Raw genomic sequence first — 17,684 nt, 5'->3', positions numbered from 1 at the left:
TGGTTTCCCACATTCCACTCTCTGTAAACTTGAGGTCATTCAAAACTCTGCTACCCGTGTCTTAACTCGCACCAAGTCCCGCTCCGCTATCACTCCTGTGCTCGCTGACCAATACTGGCTCCTGGTGAAGCAATGTCTTGATTTGAAAATTCTCATCCTGTTTTCAAATCCCTCTATGGCCTCACCCTTCCCTATCTCTAATCTCCTGCAGCACTACAACCCTCCCGTGATATTCTACGCTGCTCTAATTCTGGCCTCTGTGCATCATGACCTTTAATCGCTCCACCACTGATGGCTGTGCCTTCCATTGCCTAGGCCCCAAGCATTGGAATATCCTCCCTACACCTCTCTGCCTCTCCACTTCGCTTTCGTCCTTTAAGACACTCTTAAAACCTACCTCTTTCATCTGACCTAAAATCTTCTTTTGTGGCTCGATGTCATACTTTGTTTTATAATATTCCTGTGAAGTGCCTCGGAAGTTTTATTATGTTATCTCTTATATTAATTTAATAAAATGTCCCAAGGCGCTTCACAGGAATGTTATAAAACAAAGTATGACACGGAGACACAAAAGGAGATATTAAGTCAGATGAACAAAAGGTTGATTAAAGAGGTGCATTTTAAGGAGTGTCTTAACGGAGGAAAGTAATGTGGAGAGGCGTAGGGAGGGTATTCCTGAGCTTGGGGCCTAGGCAACTGAAGGCGTGGCCACCAATGGTGCAGCAATCAAAATCAGGGATGCACAAGAGGCCAGAATTAGAGGGGCGCGGATATCCCGAAGGGTTGTAGGGCTGGAGGAGATTACAGAGATGGGGTGGGGGGTGGGGGGGGGGGGGGGGAGGGGGGAGGTCGGCGAGGCCATGGAGGGATTTGAAAACAAAAATGAGAATTTTAAAATCAAGACATTGATTGACTGGGAGACAATGTAGGTCAGTGAGCACAATGGTGATTAGGAAATGGGACTTGGTGTGAGTTAAGACACAGGCAACAGCATTCTGGATGACCTCAAGTTTACGGAGAGTAGAATGTGGGAGACCAGCCAGAAGTGCATTAGAATAGTCAAGTCTAGAGGTAATGAAGGCATGAATGAGGGTTTCAGCAGCAGATGAGCATATGAGGTCGGAAGTTCAATTCAGGGTCAAATGTGACACCAAGGTAGCGAACAAACAGGCTTAATGTCAGACTATTGCCAGGAAGAGGAATGGAGTCAGTAGCTCGGGAACAGAGTTTCCAGCGGCGACCAAAAACAAAGGCTACAGTCTTCCCAATATTTAATTGGAGGAAGTTTCTGCTCATCCAGTCCTGGATGGCAGACAATTTAATAGTGGATGAGTAGAGAGAAGTGGTGGTGAGGTAGAGCTCAGTGTCGTCACCATATATGTGAAAACTAATGCTGTGTTTTCAGATGGCAATGCCGAGGGGGCAGCATGTCGGTGAGAAATAGGAGAGGACCAAGGATAGTACCACGTTTATGAGAAGTGCGAAGGTGAAAAAAATACAGACTCAAACTGAAGAGCTATAAAAATTGACTTTACCTTTTTAAAAAATAGACAATGCTGCAGAAGATGGCCACATGTGTATTCGAACATTGCCACACTATCTGTTCAGAACAAAGGATGCCTAACCAAGTTGCGAGGTGTCAATTACACCCATCCTGAAACATTCCTGAATTGAATAAGTTCTACTGAACAAAGGTGGTATGAAGTGGAAACATCATACCCAGATTATTCTCATCCTGGGCCATTGTGTGATCATCATGGAGGAGAGACCAAAGCGTCTCCTACCAGAATCTGACATGACAAACCTTTTTACCTTAAAATGGCAGCCCTCAATGCAGAAAGAGACCCAGAAAGAAACATCGCCAAAAAGTTTGTCCAGCTAAGAGCTGGGAAAAAATTCAGCAAGCCAAAAAGGAAAGCGCTCTGCTGTGAATTCTACATTCTCAACTTGTGTAGCAGTGAATTGGAAGCGATCCTCTGTCTTCAAACTGAACTTTTAACCAAGGAAGAAATCTACAAACACCTCAGGCCTAGAACTGAGAACTTGACCACTTAGAGAATTCAACAAGTTTACTGTGAACCCCGAAACACTGCCTCACTAAAAAAACACTTACTCCTTTTCTTCTCTATCTGTCTCTTGGCATGTGTGTGTGTGCGCGCGAGTGAGTGGATGCAGTTGCGACAATTTCGGGATATTGCTCAATAAATAATTAATCTTCTGTTTTAAGTCTACAAGAAAACTTGTCACTGTCTGTTTATTTGATGAATAAAACACAAAGGGGTTAAACCCTAATAACAAAAACACTTGCTGCGGTTAGGTGGGAGCTCAACAGTGGAAATCACTCACACACCTCACCATGTGGCCATAACAATAGGTCTTATCAACCAGAGATAATGGTGCAGGAGTAGGAGGAGTCATTGTAAGTGATTGTCTGGCTATGATTAAATCGGTAAGAATGGAACCGGTTGAGAGCAGTCAAAGTTGCCATTTTTTTTTGCCCTTACTGTGTTAATTTAATTTTAATATCTATAATGACAACATTTTCTTAAAGGAAAACTAAACCCAGCTTCCAAAAACTGCATGGAAAGTCAGTAAGTAACATTATGTTGAATCATTATTTGAATTTCAAAGTAATTCTATTTCCTTTTTTGAAAAACAAATCATTCTTATTTTGTTACTTTCTTGGGAGAGGATGAAGAGGATAGAAGTACCAATATTTTTTGCAGACATCAATTATTTCTTTTAAATCTTCTTTGGCCTCCTTATCTCGAGAGACAATGGGTAAGCGCCTGGAGGTGGTCAGTGGTGTGTGGAGCAGCGCCTGGAGTGGCTATAAAGGCTAATTCTAGAGTGACAGGCTCTTCCACAGGTGCTGCAGAAAGATTTGTTTGTCGGGGCTGTTACACAGTTGGCTCTCCCCTTGCGCTTTTGTCTTTTTTCCTGCCAACTACTAAGTCTCTTCGACTCGCCACACTTTAGCCCCGCCTTTATGGCTGCCCGCCAGCTCTGGCGAACGTTGGCAACTGACTCCCACAACTTGTGATCAATGTCACAGGACTTCATGTCGCGTTTGCAGACGTCTTTAAAGCGGAGACATGGATGGCTGGTGGGTCTGATACCAGTGGCGAGCTCGCTGTACAATGTGTCTTTGGGGATCCTGCCATCTTCCATGAGGCTCACATGGCCAAGCCATCTCAAGCGCCGCTGGCTCAGTAGTGTATATAAGCTGGGGATGCCGGCCGCCTCGTGGACTTCTGCGTTAGAGATACGGTCCTGCCACCTGATGCCAAGTATTCTGCGGAGGCAGCAAAGATGGAATGAATTGAGACGTCGCTCTTGGCTGACATACGTTGTCCAGGCCTCGCTGCCATAGAGCAAGGTACTGAAGACACAGGCTTGATACACTCGGACTTTTGAGTTCCGTGTCAGCGCGCCATTTTCCCACACTCTCTTGGCCAGTCTGGACATAGCAGTGGAAGCCTTTCCCATGCGCTTGTTGATTTCTGCATCTAGAGACAGGTTACTGGTGATAGTTGAGCCTAGGTAGGTGAATTCTTGAACCACTTACAGAGCGTGGTCGCCAATATTGATGGATGGAGCATTTCTGACGTCCTGCCCCATGATGTTCGTTTTCTTGAGGCTGATGGTTAGGCCAAATTCATTGGAGGCAGCCGCAAACCTGTCGATGAGACTCTGCAGGCACTCTTCAGTGAGAGATGTTAAAGCAGCATTGTCAGCAAAGAGGAGTTCCCTGATGAGGACTTTCCGTACTTTGGACTTCGCTCTTACACGAACAAGGTTGAACAACCTGCCCCCTGATCTTGTGTGGAGGAAAATTCCTTCTTCAGAAGACTTGAACGCATGTGAAAGCAGCAGGGAGAAGAAAATCCTAAAAAGTGTGGGTGCGAGAACACAGCCCTGTTTCACGCCAGTCAGGATAGGAAAGGGCTCTGATGAGGCGCCGCTATGTTGAATTGTGCCTTTCATATTGTCATGGAATGAGGTGATGATACTTAGTAGCTTTGGTGGACATCCAATCTTTTCTAGTAGTCTGAAGAGACCACATCTGCTGACGAGGTCAAAGGCTTTGGTGAGATCAATGAAAGCAACGTAGAGGGGCATCTGTTGTTCGCGGCATTTCTCCTGTATCTGACGAAGGGAGAACAACATGTCAACGGTCGATATCTGTACGAAAGCCACACTGTGCCTCAGGGTAGATGCGCTCGGCCTGCTTCTGGAGCCTTTTAAATACAGCAGTGGATACTAATCAAGTATTTCTTTTGCAATAATGGTGTACCAGAAAGTTTATTTTGCTTCTAGTGCATACAGCGTGTTTGTGGAAAGCAATGGAAATGTTGAATATCCATCAACCCATATGGTTTGACGGTGCTGAAATGTACAAGAGGGGAGGCTGCATCACTAATTTTCCATACAAAATAAGGTCGTGCATAATTTGGTAGAAACCTCGCACTTTTTAAAAATCAGATAGCCAGTAAATTCTCTAAACTGCAATGGTTCATAAATCATATTCCTGATCTGGCAGTTATTACAAATCTTCATGAATTACAACATAATTACTGGATTTATAGCAAGCAAATATCCTGTAGGTGTTGGTGCTACTATTAGCCAATATTACCGCCTCGCATGCACTATCCCCAAGCTTTTTTTTAAAAAACAAGACTTAGTTTATATGCAGTATCTGTTAATACCCTAGCCGAGACAATCCGCTATATAGATGGCACACATTGTTCCTGATTAGATCTTGGCACAACAGAAGCCCAGGAAAATAGTTTTCTGTACATTTCTCCAAAGCAAAGTTTTCAGTACATATTTAATAATTAAACTGTACACTGCACTGAAGGTCTTGGCGACCGCTAGCCAAGGCCGGAAAACATACTTTGAGGCAGAGTGAAAAGCTTAGAATCTGTGCAAGCATGTCAAGTTTAAAAATGTCCGCTAGAGCTGGACTAGAATACACTTAATTAATTCTTCAGTGAAACCAAAATCCCTTTTGTCGCACTGCATTTCTCCCGGGGACTAAACTAATGTCATTTTAATTGACAACTTTACCAACTGGAAGAATTGACAGGATTTCTGATCTACAGTAAGTGCTTAAAACATAAACTCAGCACTCATCTTCAAACACAAAACCTCCACTCCAGCAATTCCCACATTTTTTTTTCAGGCCGACCATAATGTTGTCAAATCCTGTTGGTTAACATATTCTATTCAGAGGAATACAAAACTATTCATTAAGGTGCCAGACAGCTAAAAAAAAAATTCAGTCGTTGGGAAGTATACTAACTGTGGCACCCCCCTCAGAACAGCAGCTTCTAAATGCTGCTTTATTCAAAGCAAAACAATACTTCAAAGAGGTGACCATATTTCCACTCCTTGCAAAATCAAACACCGAACACAAAAAAACAGATATACTGCTCATTGCAGGTAGCTGAAAAGGTTTCTAACAACCTTGTCAACCTGCCTTGCCTTCTGGTATTGTTACTATTCCATCAAAGAGTTAAATATTAACACAGTGTACAATTTGTAATAATCAAAGCTAAGAAATTTAATGCACTGGAAGAGGCATGCAAATCAAAATATTTCTGTCAACTAGCTGACAACATGCACAATGGCAACATTCACATCAATTACATTTGAGTTTACTGGAGCCAGCTTTCAGTTCCTGCTGCCCAGACCTGACCTAATGTTTTAAAAGTTAATTGTAAATTCCATGCATGTAATAAATATGCTGGGAATTTGTCCTTAATGTGAGCGACTCCTTCCTCTTCCCCTTTGACATGCTCCTCCCCCACCTTCAACACAGATTGCACAGTTCCCTGCTTTACGTCCTCACAGACTGAACATTCCACTCTATTACCTTGAGACTTAACACTCATTAGGCACAGCATTCCAAGGATTTCTATTGTCAGCAAATGTAGAGGAATGTGCTAGAGCCATAGGTATTTCCAGAAAAAACCATTTAATAGCATTGGAGCCCAGCACCTCATTTACATTTGATTGTGATACAAAAGACTGCAGAACAAAAAGATTTCCTACTGTGCATTCAAACATAATTTAATGTGTTACATCCTTTATGGACACATTGAATGGAAGGATGCACTCAGAAATGTCAAATTCCACTGTATCGTTCTATCAGATTAAAAATCTGCAAAAGCATAGTATTCCACAAATAAACTAAGTACAGAACCCTTTACGTATATGCACTCATATTTCCCAGAACAGCAGCTCAGCTACATCTATCTTTTCAGCCTTGTATGGGTAATGCAACTGGATTACTTACTCATCATTTCTGCAGAATTTTCTTTATGCCTCGATTTGCAGTCAAGCTCCAGTCGCTGCAGAATCACGAGCAGTTTTTATGCTGTTGCTGTGAAAGTCACATGAAATTGCCAGAAAAAGCAAGTTTCAGGGAGGTGAATTCCTACCTCACACAACACTGCTACTCTGTCTTTAACTGGCAATGGAGTCTTCACTGTCTGCATTTAAAACTTCATTTTGAAGCTTTTAAACCACATGAATCCAATCTGTCCACTAGCTTTAGTTACATTTACTCTTTTGAGTTCACACCAGAGCTACAATTAACATTGTACAGCCGAAAATAATTACTTACTGAATATAATGATAGGTTAAACCCAAAACGGTCAAGGCACTCCAAATCATAAATAGCTAACAACTATGTTGACGAGGAAAGTCGTCAACTAAGTAAAAAGGATAAAGGATAAGTATTCCCCTATGTTTCACTTTCACAGGCTGCTTTAGTTTCCATTCCACATAAAAGATGTCAGTAGTTCTGGAAATGTTTCTGGCAAAAGTAATACCAGACAGCTCTATTTAAAAGCGTGGACAAATGAGACAGGAAATAAGACAATTTTTTGGGTTAACTTGTGTTCCTGGTGTTGCAGACTGTAGAAGAGATGCTGTCTCATTAAAAAGTCTGAGTAAGTCCAGATGATGAGCAGGACTCAGGGCCACTTCCTTTGTGAGCATCACAGGGAAAATAAATACAACATCTCTAATCATCATATCAATACTTTCACGTAGCAAAGAATGCATATTTAATTTATCATATTCGCAAAGATTAAAAATGCTCAATAGATTAATTACATACCTACATTCCCGTGGTAGTTTAAGAATATTGTGCACAAGCCCACAAACAGTTGACTGCGTTTTACTTCCACAGTAATCTGGAAATGTTCCCCAAAAACACAAATTCTCTTTGAACTGAACACTTAGTCTGAAGTTGTTTTTATATTTAGTGTTGTTAGGCAACCTGCTAAAACAAAATTTTCATTGAGCAAGGTCACCATGCCCCTTTGAAAAACTTCTTTCTGACAAGATGCATCCTTGTCCAGATGATATTTCACAGCACCACAGAGAACTTTCGAGGGAACAGAAAATGTCCTTCTGAACTCAGGTTAGAAGGAAAGCATATGGATGATTTCCTGTAGTGCTCTCCCATGGAGGCACAAATTGGAAGAGGTGGAATCTGTGTGCTGAGTTCCTATGACCACTGGCTGTAAACAACTCAAAAGGAGGAGGACCGGCTCCAGATGAATAGGCTCATTACTGCTTTCCAATCTACTGACCCCATCCACCATGAAACAATTGCTGATCAAAGATTTACTCTTGAAACTACAAATCTGACAGGAAGCAGGTTGAAGGCATCTATTGTTACCATGGCTTTGAGGTTGAATTTTGAAACTCTATTTGAATCACTCTAGTGGGTGAGTCGTTAAAGAGGCACCATGCAAGCCACAGGGAACCAGTTCAGAAGGGTAGCCACACGTTATTTTTGTCATGTTGGTGTTTGAAACACAGCAATGCATTTCTACTAGAGTTTCTATGTTGTGGCATTTGGAAAACACAAACACACTTGCACTTTTATATAAATTGATCTTTAAATATGAAGCAAAGCTAAGATCTTATTGTAATCTTCTTAATCATCAGACACCAAGGGCAATGGTGAGGTATTTCACTACAATGCCTTCCAACGATAATTGATGTCACAAGCAATTTAGCAAAGTCATACATGCAGATCTCTACAATGCCCTGCAGTCCATACAAATTTAACCACGTAAACCAACTCTACATAGATTTAGCAAACACAACATAAGTTACTATTTTGGTAAATTGCCAGAAAAAGTCATAACTTTTCATCATCTTCAATTAATTTGGAAACTTGCAGCAAATTTTCCATTGAGTCTTTAAGGCCAGTGTTAATACAGGCCAGAATGAGGAGACCACAAAGTAAAGCATAAAATTTAATTTCGGAACAAACCCACGAATAAATAGGTCACAAAGAATAGCACTTTTCTTTTACAAACAGGACGAGTTTCAGGGTTAGATGAAGAGGGATGGGAGAGGACCTGGGAGCATAAATGCCGGCATAAACCAGTTGGGCCAACGGCTCGCCTCTGTGCTGTAGACTTTATGTAAGTTTTCACAAGACAAAGGATCCTCTGAAGAACATTATTTAACCGTCTTTATAGTATCATGCTTCTGACGACTGAGTGGGCATAGGCAAAAGCAAAAAAGTAGGACTAGGGGCTGTCCAAATGTTAGTGTACATGCAGTAAAGGTATCCTGAAAATTGTAAACTGGAAAATAGTATAATATAAAATTCTAGGTAATAGTGCACTGGACTTGACTATCAAAAAAAGTGCATTGCCCCAATTTGGGAGTTCAAAGATTCTTAGCTGACAAGGTTTTATATTCCAGGGGTGCAGAGCTGGGATTATCTGCTAAACAGACTGGCAACAAGAATTTGGTGAGTGTGGGAATTGGGTCCAGAAGAGTAAGGACATAACATAAACCAAGTGTTATGATCCTGTAGTTTTTTTTTCTTTTCCAGGAAATATGCGGTATGTCTTTAAAGTTGTAAAAGGATCAGTACTGCTTTGAGGCAACAAGCTCCAGGGACTGAGAGCAAGGACAGTGCATCTTGGTTACCCCGCCATTCAGAGACTGAGGATCAAGATATACAATGTTGCGATTATCTTTTGAAATGATTTTTTAGTTGAAACAGACTGTTCTAAGGCAGACAGCTGGACCAGTATGAATGGAACAGAGATCTCTGATAATTTAAAGTGAAGGAAGGTGAATTTTAGACTCATCACTTTTTCACCCCTCAAAACAATTCTAAAGCCAAATTGATTCATTGAAAAATGTCTGCAAGTTGTTGATTGTTGAATTCATCGCTGGAAGAAGAGTATCACTTTAACTGGAACAAGCCTACTGAATGTCCTACTGTTGAAGAACCCCTTTTCCCCCCCCAATGGACAGCTGTGAGGACTTCAAGCAACCTTGGACTGTTCCACATTGGAAGATTCCACTTCATCAGAAGCGTAAATCTGCAAGGACGCCTATTTTTTCTATTTTAACTGTTGTTTTTATCTTAGTACTGTTTAACACTTACATTTTTCTAATAAATAGTCAATTTGTTGATCTAAAGACACCTGGTTTGGTTAGCCTCATTCGGGAGTTAATAGATGGTCAATTTGGCTGTGGTTTTCTTTAACTTGGAAAGTTTAAAGTGATATGTTAGGCAATCTGTGGAGTGGTGGGACTGGTCTGATTGTGGTGGGAGCAACGCACTATCTCTTCTTCTTCTTTGGCCTCCTTATCGCGAGAGACAATGGGTAAGCGCCTGGAGGTGGTCAGTGATGTGTGGAGCAGCGCCTGGAGTGGCTATAAAGGCCAATTCTAGAGTGACAGGCTCTTCCACAGGTGCTGCAGAAAAATTTGTTTGTCGGGGCTGTTACACAGTTGGCTCTCCCCTTGCGCTTTTGTCTTTTTTCCTGCCAACTGCTAAGTCTCTTCGACTCGCCACACTTTAGCCCTGCCTTTATGGCTGCCCGCCAGGCTCTGGCGAATGCTGGCAACTGACTCCCACGACTTGTGATCAATGTCACAGGACGTCATGTCGCGTTTGCAGACGTCTTTAAAGCGGAGACATGGACGGCCGGTGGGTCTGACACCAGTGGTAAGCTCGCTGTACAATGTGTCTTTGGGGATCCTGCCATCTTCCATGCGGCCGGCTCACATGGCCAAGCCATCTCAAGCATCGCTGACTCAGTAGTGTGTATAAGCTGGGGATGTTGGCCGCCTCGAGGACTTCTGTGTTGGTGATACGGTCCTGCCACCTGATGCCAAGTATTCTCCGGAGGCAGCGAAGATGGAATGAATTGAGACGTTGCTCTTGGCTGACCTACGTTGTCCAGGCCTCGCTGCCATAAAGCAAGGTACTGAGGACACAGGCTTGATACACTTGGACTTTTGTGTCCCGTGTCAGTGCGCCATTTTCCCACACTCTCTTGGCCAGTCTGGACATAGCAGTGGAAGCCTTTCCCATGCGCTTGTTGAGTTCTGCATCTAGAGACAGGTTACTGGTGATAGTTGAGCCTATGTAGGTGAACTCTTGAACCACTTCCAGAGCGTGGTCGCCAATATTGATGGATGGAGCATTTCTGACGTCCTGCCCCATGATGTTCGTTTTCTTGAGGCTGATGGTTAGGCCAAATTCATTGGAGGCAGCCGCAAACCTGTCGATGAGACTCTGCAGGCACTCTTCAGTGTGAGATGTTAAAGCAGCATTGTCAGCAAAGAGGAGTTCCCTGATGAGGACTTTCCGTACTTTGGACTTCGCTCTTAGACGGGCAAGGTTGAACAACCTGCCCCCTGATCTTGTGTGGAGGAAAATTCCTTCTTCAGAAGACTTGAACGCATGTGAAAGCAGCAGGGAGAAGAAAATCCCAACAAGTGTGGGTGCGAGAACACAGCCCTGTTTCACGCCACTCAGGATAGGAAAGGGGTCACAATCAGAATTGTATATTTTGATTAGGGGTTTTGACTTGAGCGGTCAGTCGTAACACAAGGAACAACATTAAATAATCAGAGAGCATCGTGGGAGATCAAAGGAGCATAAATACAATGCAGGCACTGTGAGAACATAACAAAAACACTATAGGAAGATTGAAGAATGTGACAACCAGGGTGGAGGATGGAACCTAAGGAATTACAGATAAGTATTTAGAATAAGTATTTGTAGTTTCCTCCACACAAGATCAGGGGGCAGGTTGTTCAACCTTGCCCGTCTAAGAGCGAAGTCCAAAGTACGGAAAGTCCTCATCAGGGAACTCCTCTTTGCTGACGATGCTGCTTTAACATCTCACACTGAAGAGTGCCTGCAGAGTCTCATCGACAGGTTTGCGGCTGCCTGCAATGAATTTGGCCTAACCATCAGCCTCAAGAAAACAAACATTATGGGGCAGGACGTCAGAAATGCTCCATCAATGTTGGCGACCACGCTCTGGAAGTGGTTCAAGAGTTCACCTACCTAGGCTCAACTATCACCAGTAACCTGTCTCTAGATGCAGAAATCAACAAGCGCATGGGAAAGGCTTCCACTGCTATGTCCAGACTGGCCAAGAAAGTGTGGGAAAATGGCGCACTGACACGGAACACAAAAGTCCAAGTGTATCAGGCCTGTGTCCTCAGTACCTTGCTCTATGGCAGTGAGGCCTGGACAACGTATGTCAGCCAAGAGCAACGTCTCAATTCATTCCATCTTCGCTGCCTCCGGAGAATACTTGGCATCAGGTGGCAGGACCGTATCTCCAACACAGAAGTCCTCGAGGCGGCCAACATCCCCAGCTTATACACACTACTGAGTCAGCGGCGCTTGAGATGGCTTGGCCATGTGAGCCGCATGGAAGATGGCAGGATCCCCAAAGACACATTGTACAGCGAGCTCGCCACTGGTATCAGACCCACCGGCCGTCCATGTCTCCGCTATAAAGACGTCTGCAAACGCGACAAGAAATCCTGTGACATTGATCACAAGTCGTGGGAGTCAGTTGCCAGCATTCGCCAGAGCTGGCGGGCAGCCATAAAGACGGGGCTAAAATGTGGCGAGTCGAAGAGACTTAGTAGTTGGCAGGAAAAAAGACAGAGGCGCAAGGGGAGAGCCAACTGTGCAACAGCCCCGACAAACAAATTTCTCTGCAGCACCTGTGGAAAAGCCTGTCACTCTAGAATTGGCTTTTATAGCCACCTTCACAAACCACTGACCACCTCCAGGCACGTATCCATTGTCTCGCGAGATAAGGAGGCCCAAAAGATTTAGAATAAGTATTTGTAGTTTAGTGTTGTTAGTTTAAATATTTAGTTTATTGGTTTAGTGATGTTATTGGTCAGTGTTGAAGTGGTTAGCGTTTGGTTGCTAAACACGCAACTTTTTTTTATTCATTCATGGGATGTGGGCATCACTGGCTGGGACAGGAGTTATTGCCCATCCCTAATTGCCCTTGAGAAGGTGGTGTTGAGCCATCTTCTTGAACCGCTGCAGTCCATGTGGGGTAGGTACACCCACAGTGCTGTTAGTAAGGGAGTTCCAGCATTTTGACCCAGCAACATTGAAGGAACAGCGATATAGTTCCAAGTCAGAATAGTGTGTGGCTTGGAGGGGAACTTGCAGGTGGTGGTGTTCCCATGCATCTGCTGCCCTTATCCTTCTAGGTGCTGGAGACCGCGGGTTTGGAAGGTGCTGTCTGAGGAGCCTTGTTGCGTTGCTGCAATGCATCTTGTAGGTGGTACACACTGCTGCCACTGTGCGTTGGTGATGGACGGAGTGAATGTCTGTAGATGGGGTGCTTATGAAGTGGGCTGGATGGTGTTGAGCTTCTGGAGTGTTGTTGGAGCTGTACTCTCCAGGGAAGTGGAGTATATTCCAATGTACTGCTGATTTGTGCCTTGTAGATGGACAGGCTTTGGGGAGTTACTCGCTGCAGGATTCCCAGCCTCAGACCTGCTCTTGTAGCTATGCTATTTATATGGCTCCCACAGTTTGGTTTCTGGTCAATGGTAACCCCCAGGATGTTGATAGTGGGGGATTCAAAGATCGTTGTGTCATTGAATGTCAAGGGAAGATGGTTAGATTGAGATAGCCATTGCCTGGCAGTTGTGTGGCATGAATGTTACTCAGCCCAAGCCTGGATATTGTCCAGGTCTTGCTGCATTTCTACACGGACTGCTTCAGTATCTGAGGAGTCACCAATGGTGCTGAACATTGTGCAATCATCAGCAAACATCCCCACTTCTGACTGTATGATCGAAGGAAGATCATTGATGAATCAGTTGAAGATGGTTGGGTCTCGGAGACTACCCTGAGGAACTCCTGCAGTGATGTCTTACAACTGAGGTGATTGGCCTCCAATGACCACAATCATCTTCCTTTGCGCTCGATAGGAGTCCAGCCAGTGGAGAGTTTTCCCCGATTCCCATTTTCAGTTTTGTTAGGGCTCCTTTATATCATATTTGGTCAAATGCTGCCTTGCTGTCAAGGGAAGTCACTCTCACCTCATCTCGAGCTCAGTTCTTTTGTCCATGTTTGAACCAAGGCTGTAATGAGGCCAGGAGCTGAGTGGCCCTGGCGGAACCCAAACTGAGCGTCACTGAGAAGGGTACTACTAAGCAAGTGCCGCTTGATAGCACTGTCGACGACACCTTCCATCACTTTACTGATGATCGAGAGTAGACTGATGGGGCGGTAAATGGCTGGGTTGGATTTGTCCTGCTTTTTGTGTACAGGACATACCTGGGCAATTTTCCACATTGCAGGGTAGATGCCAGTGTTGTAGCTGTACTGGAACTGCTTGGCTACGGGCGCGGCAGGTTCTGGAGCACAGGTCTTCAGTACTATTGCCAGGACTCATAGACTTTGCAGTATCCATTGCATTCAGTCGTTTCTTGATATCACATGGAGTGAATCGAATTGGGTGAAGACTGGCATCTGTGATGCTGGGGACCTCAGGAGGAGGCCGAGATGGATCAACTGCTCGGCACTTCTGGCTGAAGATTGTTGCAAATGCTTCAGCCTTATCTTTCGCACTGATGGTCTGGGCTCCCCCATCATTGAGGATGGGGATATTTGTGGAGCCACCTCCTCCAGTTAGTTGTTTAATTATCCACCACCATTCACGACCGGATGTGGCAGGACTGCACAGCTTTGATCTGATCCATTGGTTGTGGGATTGCTTAGCCCTATCATATGCTGCTGGGCATGCAAGTAGTCCTGTGTTGTAGCTTCACCAGGTTGACACCTCATTGTGAGGCATGCTGGTGCTGCTCTTGGCATGCCCTCCTGCACTCTTAATTGAACCAGGGTTGGTCCCCCAGCCTGATGGTAATGGTAGAGTTGGTGATATGCCGGGCCACGAGGTTACAGATTATGGTTGAGCACAATTCTGCTGCTGCTGATGGCCCACAGCGGCTCATGGATGTCTATTTTGCGATCTGTGCGAAATCTATCCCATTTAGCACAACACGATGGAGGGTATCCTCAATGTCAAGACGGGACTTCATCTCCACAAGGACTGCGCAGGGGGTCACTCATATCAGTTCTGTCATGGACAGATGCATCTGCGACAGGCAGATTGGTGAGGATGAGGTAAAGTACGTTTTTCCTTTTTGTTGCTTCCCTCACCACCTGCCGCAGACCCACTCTCGCAGCTATGTCCTTAAGGGCTCGGTCAGTAATGGTGCTACCGAGGCACTCTTGCTGATGGACATTGAAGTTCCCCACCCAGAGTACATTCTACGTCCTTGCCACCTTCAGTGCTTCCTCCAAATGCTGCTCAACATGGTGGAGTACTGATTCATCAGCTGAAGGGGGCGGTAGTTGGTAATCAGCAGGAGGTTTCCTTGCCCATGTTTGACCTGATGCCAAGACTTCATGGGGTCTGCATGTTGAGGACTCCCAGGACAACTCCCACCTGACAGTATAACACCGTGCCGCCACCTCTGCTGGGTCTGTCCTGCCCATGGGACAGGACATACTCAGGAATGGTGGTGTCTGGGTTTGCCCTTATCGTTTCCGGTGCGTAAGTTGATGCTGGGTGGTCTGTCCAGTTTTGTTCCTAATTGAGTTCGTCGCAGTTGGATACAACTGAGTGGCTTACTAGGCCAATTCAGAGGGCACTTAAGAGTCAGCCACATTGCTGTGGGGGGGGGGGCTGGTGTCACATGTAGGCCGGACCAGGTAAGGACTGCAAATTCCCTTCCTTTTTACGACAATGGTTCCACGGCGATCATTAGACTAGCTTTTAATTCCAGACTTTTATAAATTGAGTTCAAATTCTGCCTTCTGGCGTGTTGGGATTCAAACCCATGTCCCCAGAGCATTAGCCTGGCTCTCTGGGTTACTTGTCCAGTGACAATACCACTACACCACCGAGCTAAAATTGTTTTAGCTTTAAGGCTAAATAGCTGTTAGCTGAGATGGTAGGACAGCTGGGGCCCATCACATGTGCATCCTGCCAGCACAGCAACACGGTCTTGGAAAAGCTTCATATGCTCGAGCTCAGAGTTTCTTGTGCTGCAGTCGGCATCACTACAGTTCAAACGGGAAGCTGAGAGTTTTGTGCATAGTTACAGCTACAGAAAGTTCAGAGTGGGTGATCACCAGGCGATAAAGGCAGGGAATGTAAGAATCCCCTGGAAAAGTGGTGGAGGAGAGAGGGCTTCAGATTTCTGGGGCACTGGGACGAGTTCTAAAGCAGGATGCACCCGTAAATGGGATTAAAACGTAATAGAAATAGAAAGTTTACTGCACAGAAAGAGGCCACTTGACCCATCGTGTCTGTGCCGACCAAAAAAAGGATACACCTATTCTAATCCCGCCTTCCAACATGGGGCCCGTAACCCCGCAACTTACAGTACTTGAGGTACATAGCCAGACTCCTTTTGAATTAGTTGAGGGTTTCTGCCTCAACTACCCTTTCAGGCAGTGAGTTCCGACCCCCACCACCCTCTGGGTGAAAAAGTTTTTCCTCATCTCCCCTCTAATCTTTCTACCAATCACTTTAAATCTATGCCCCCTTGTCACGTACCTCTCGGCTAAGGTAAATAGATCCTTCACCTGGACGCTACCAGTCTCCTCAAACTTTTGCACGTCAATCAGATTTCCCCTCCACCTTCTTTATTCCAAGGAAAACAACCCAGCCTATTTAATCTTTCCTCATAGCTGCATTTTTCCAGTCCTGTGTGTGTGTGTGTGTGTGTGTGTGTGTGTGTGTGTGTGTGTGTGTGTGTGTGTGTGTGTGTGTGTGTGTGTGTGTGTGTGTGTATATATATATATATATATATATATATATATATATATATATATATATATATTGGAATGCATGTGTGTTCGTGTGAGGAGTGTTACTGTCACGCACACCAGAGGTACAATGATACAATCATGAGCAAATCTCAAGAGTCATAAAAAAACTGAATTTGTCCTTCAAAAATGTTAGAAAATCTTTATTTTAAAAAGTGAACAATGCATCCAAAATGGCCACTGAAGAAAAAGCCTGGCCCTTGTATATTCAAACTGTCTGACCTGAACAAAGGACAAATCTTTAAAGCTAAAAAGATGTCAATTGAACCCATCCCACACTCATCCTTAAACATTCCAGAATTGAACGTCTTCTTCTAAAACAAAGATGATGCGAAGAAGCCACTCCCTGGGCCATTGCGCGATCACCATGGGGAAGAGAGCAGAGTGTTTATTACCAGTAGGTGAGAAGTAACACAGCTTTCACTTGAAAAAAAAACAGCTTAGAGAGAGACGCGCGAGAAAGGGCTGGATTTTATGCTCAGTTAGAAGGCAGGTTTTTTGGCAGGGTGGGGGTGGGGGGTGCTGGAGAATTGGCACGGAGATGTCCACCACTGAACCAGAGGCCGTAATGCTGTTTTCTGACATTCTCCCAGGTGGCGAGGTTCTGTGGCGGAACCTGCGCTACAACAGGATTGTAATTTACATCTGTTACATACTGCTTGACATGAATTTGTATCTAATTCAACATGATCCGAGCAGGCGTTCACAATCTGATGCATCATGGGCAGTAGTCACGTGCCTTTACATTTCCATCTTGGAATAGCTGGTGGCACCAAGGCTAGAGTCACAGATACCTGCAAAGGTTAGGTAAGTGATGAGTTATCTTGTGGAATTTCATTTCACATGAGACATTGCTGCTGAACGCAAGCTGCGGCTGTAAAGGAAAAAGGGACCTCTGCAAGTGGATACCGTTTTTGGGGGCAGGGAGAGGATGGAGCTCTGCAATCAAACATCAGGAGATACCGTTAAATGCCGCCCCAGCCATATGACTGGGGAAGTTGGGGGGGGGAGGGGCGGGGAGAAGAGAAGTGTAACGGCCACCATTACGTGAAATAGTCACGCGCTGCATATTGATGGCAGTACGTCTGCTAACCTCATAGGCTGGACCATTTTGTGCACCCACTGCTGGGCTCAGTAGCAGAAGAATTGGGGGGTGGGGTGGGGGGGAGAAAAGACGAGAAGAGAGGAAGGGGGGGCGCGAGAAGAGAGGGAGGAGGGGGTGCGAGAAGAGAGGAAGGGGGGGCGCGAGAAGAGAGGGAGGAGAAAGGCGAGAAGAGAGGAAGGGGGGGGTGCGAGAAGAGAGGGAGGAGAAAGACGAGAAGAGAGGAAGGGGGGGGGTGCGAGAAGAGAGGAAGGGGGGGTGCGAGAAGAGAGGAAGGGGGGGGTGCGAGAAAAGAGGAAGGGGGGGGTGCGAGAAAAGAGGAAGGGGGGGGTGCGAGAAAAGAGGAAGGGGGGGGTGCGAGAAGAGAGGAAGGGGGGGTGCGAGAAGAGAGGGAGGAGGGGG

General features: G+C 45.1%; 1 protein-coding gene across 12 annotated transcripts in view; it reads right to left on the bottom strand.

Annotated features, from left to right (window-relative positions):
- si:ch211-285f17.1 (sickle tail protein) overlaps positions 1-17,684 on the bottom strand; it is an 815,052-nt gene that overhangs the window by 595,974 nt on the left and 201,394 nt on the right. The window contains exon 1 of one of the 12 annotated variants that reach the window (XM_068013816.1): positions 7,134-7,298. The exons of 9 other annotated variants lie outside the window; for them this stretch is intronic. Coding sequence is in view for 1 of the 3 variants with exons in the window: in XM_068013795.1 (XP_067869896.1) it covers positions 6,302-6,308 (7 nt within the window). In the remaining 2 variants the exon portion in view is untranslated. Of the gene's footprint in view, positions 1-6,301; positions 6,618-7,129; positions 7,299-17,684 lie in introns of those variants that run through there. 2 more of the 12 variants (XM_068013825.1, XM_068013795.1) reach the window with 2 other exon arrangements.

The sequence above is a fragment of the Heterodontus francisci genome, chromosome 2, assembly GCF_036365525.1.
Source record: "Heterodontus francisci isolate sHetFra1 chromosome 2, sHetFra1.hap1, whole genome shotgun sequence".
In the NCBI taxonomy this organism is placed as follows: domain Eukaryota; kingdom Metazoa; phylum Chordata; class Chondrichthyes; order Heterodontiformes; family Heterodontidae; genus Heterodontus; species Heterodontus francisci.
Note: the sequence above shows the minus strand (reverse complement) of the source record. Positions and strands in the feature narration are given on the sequence as shown.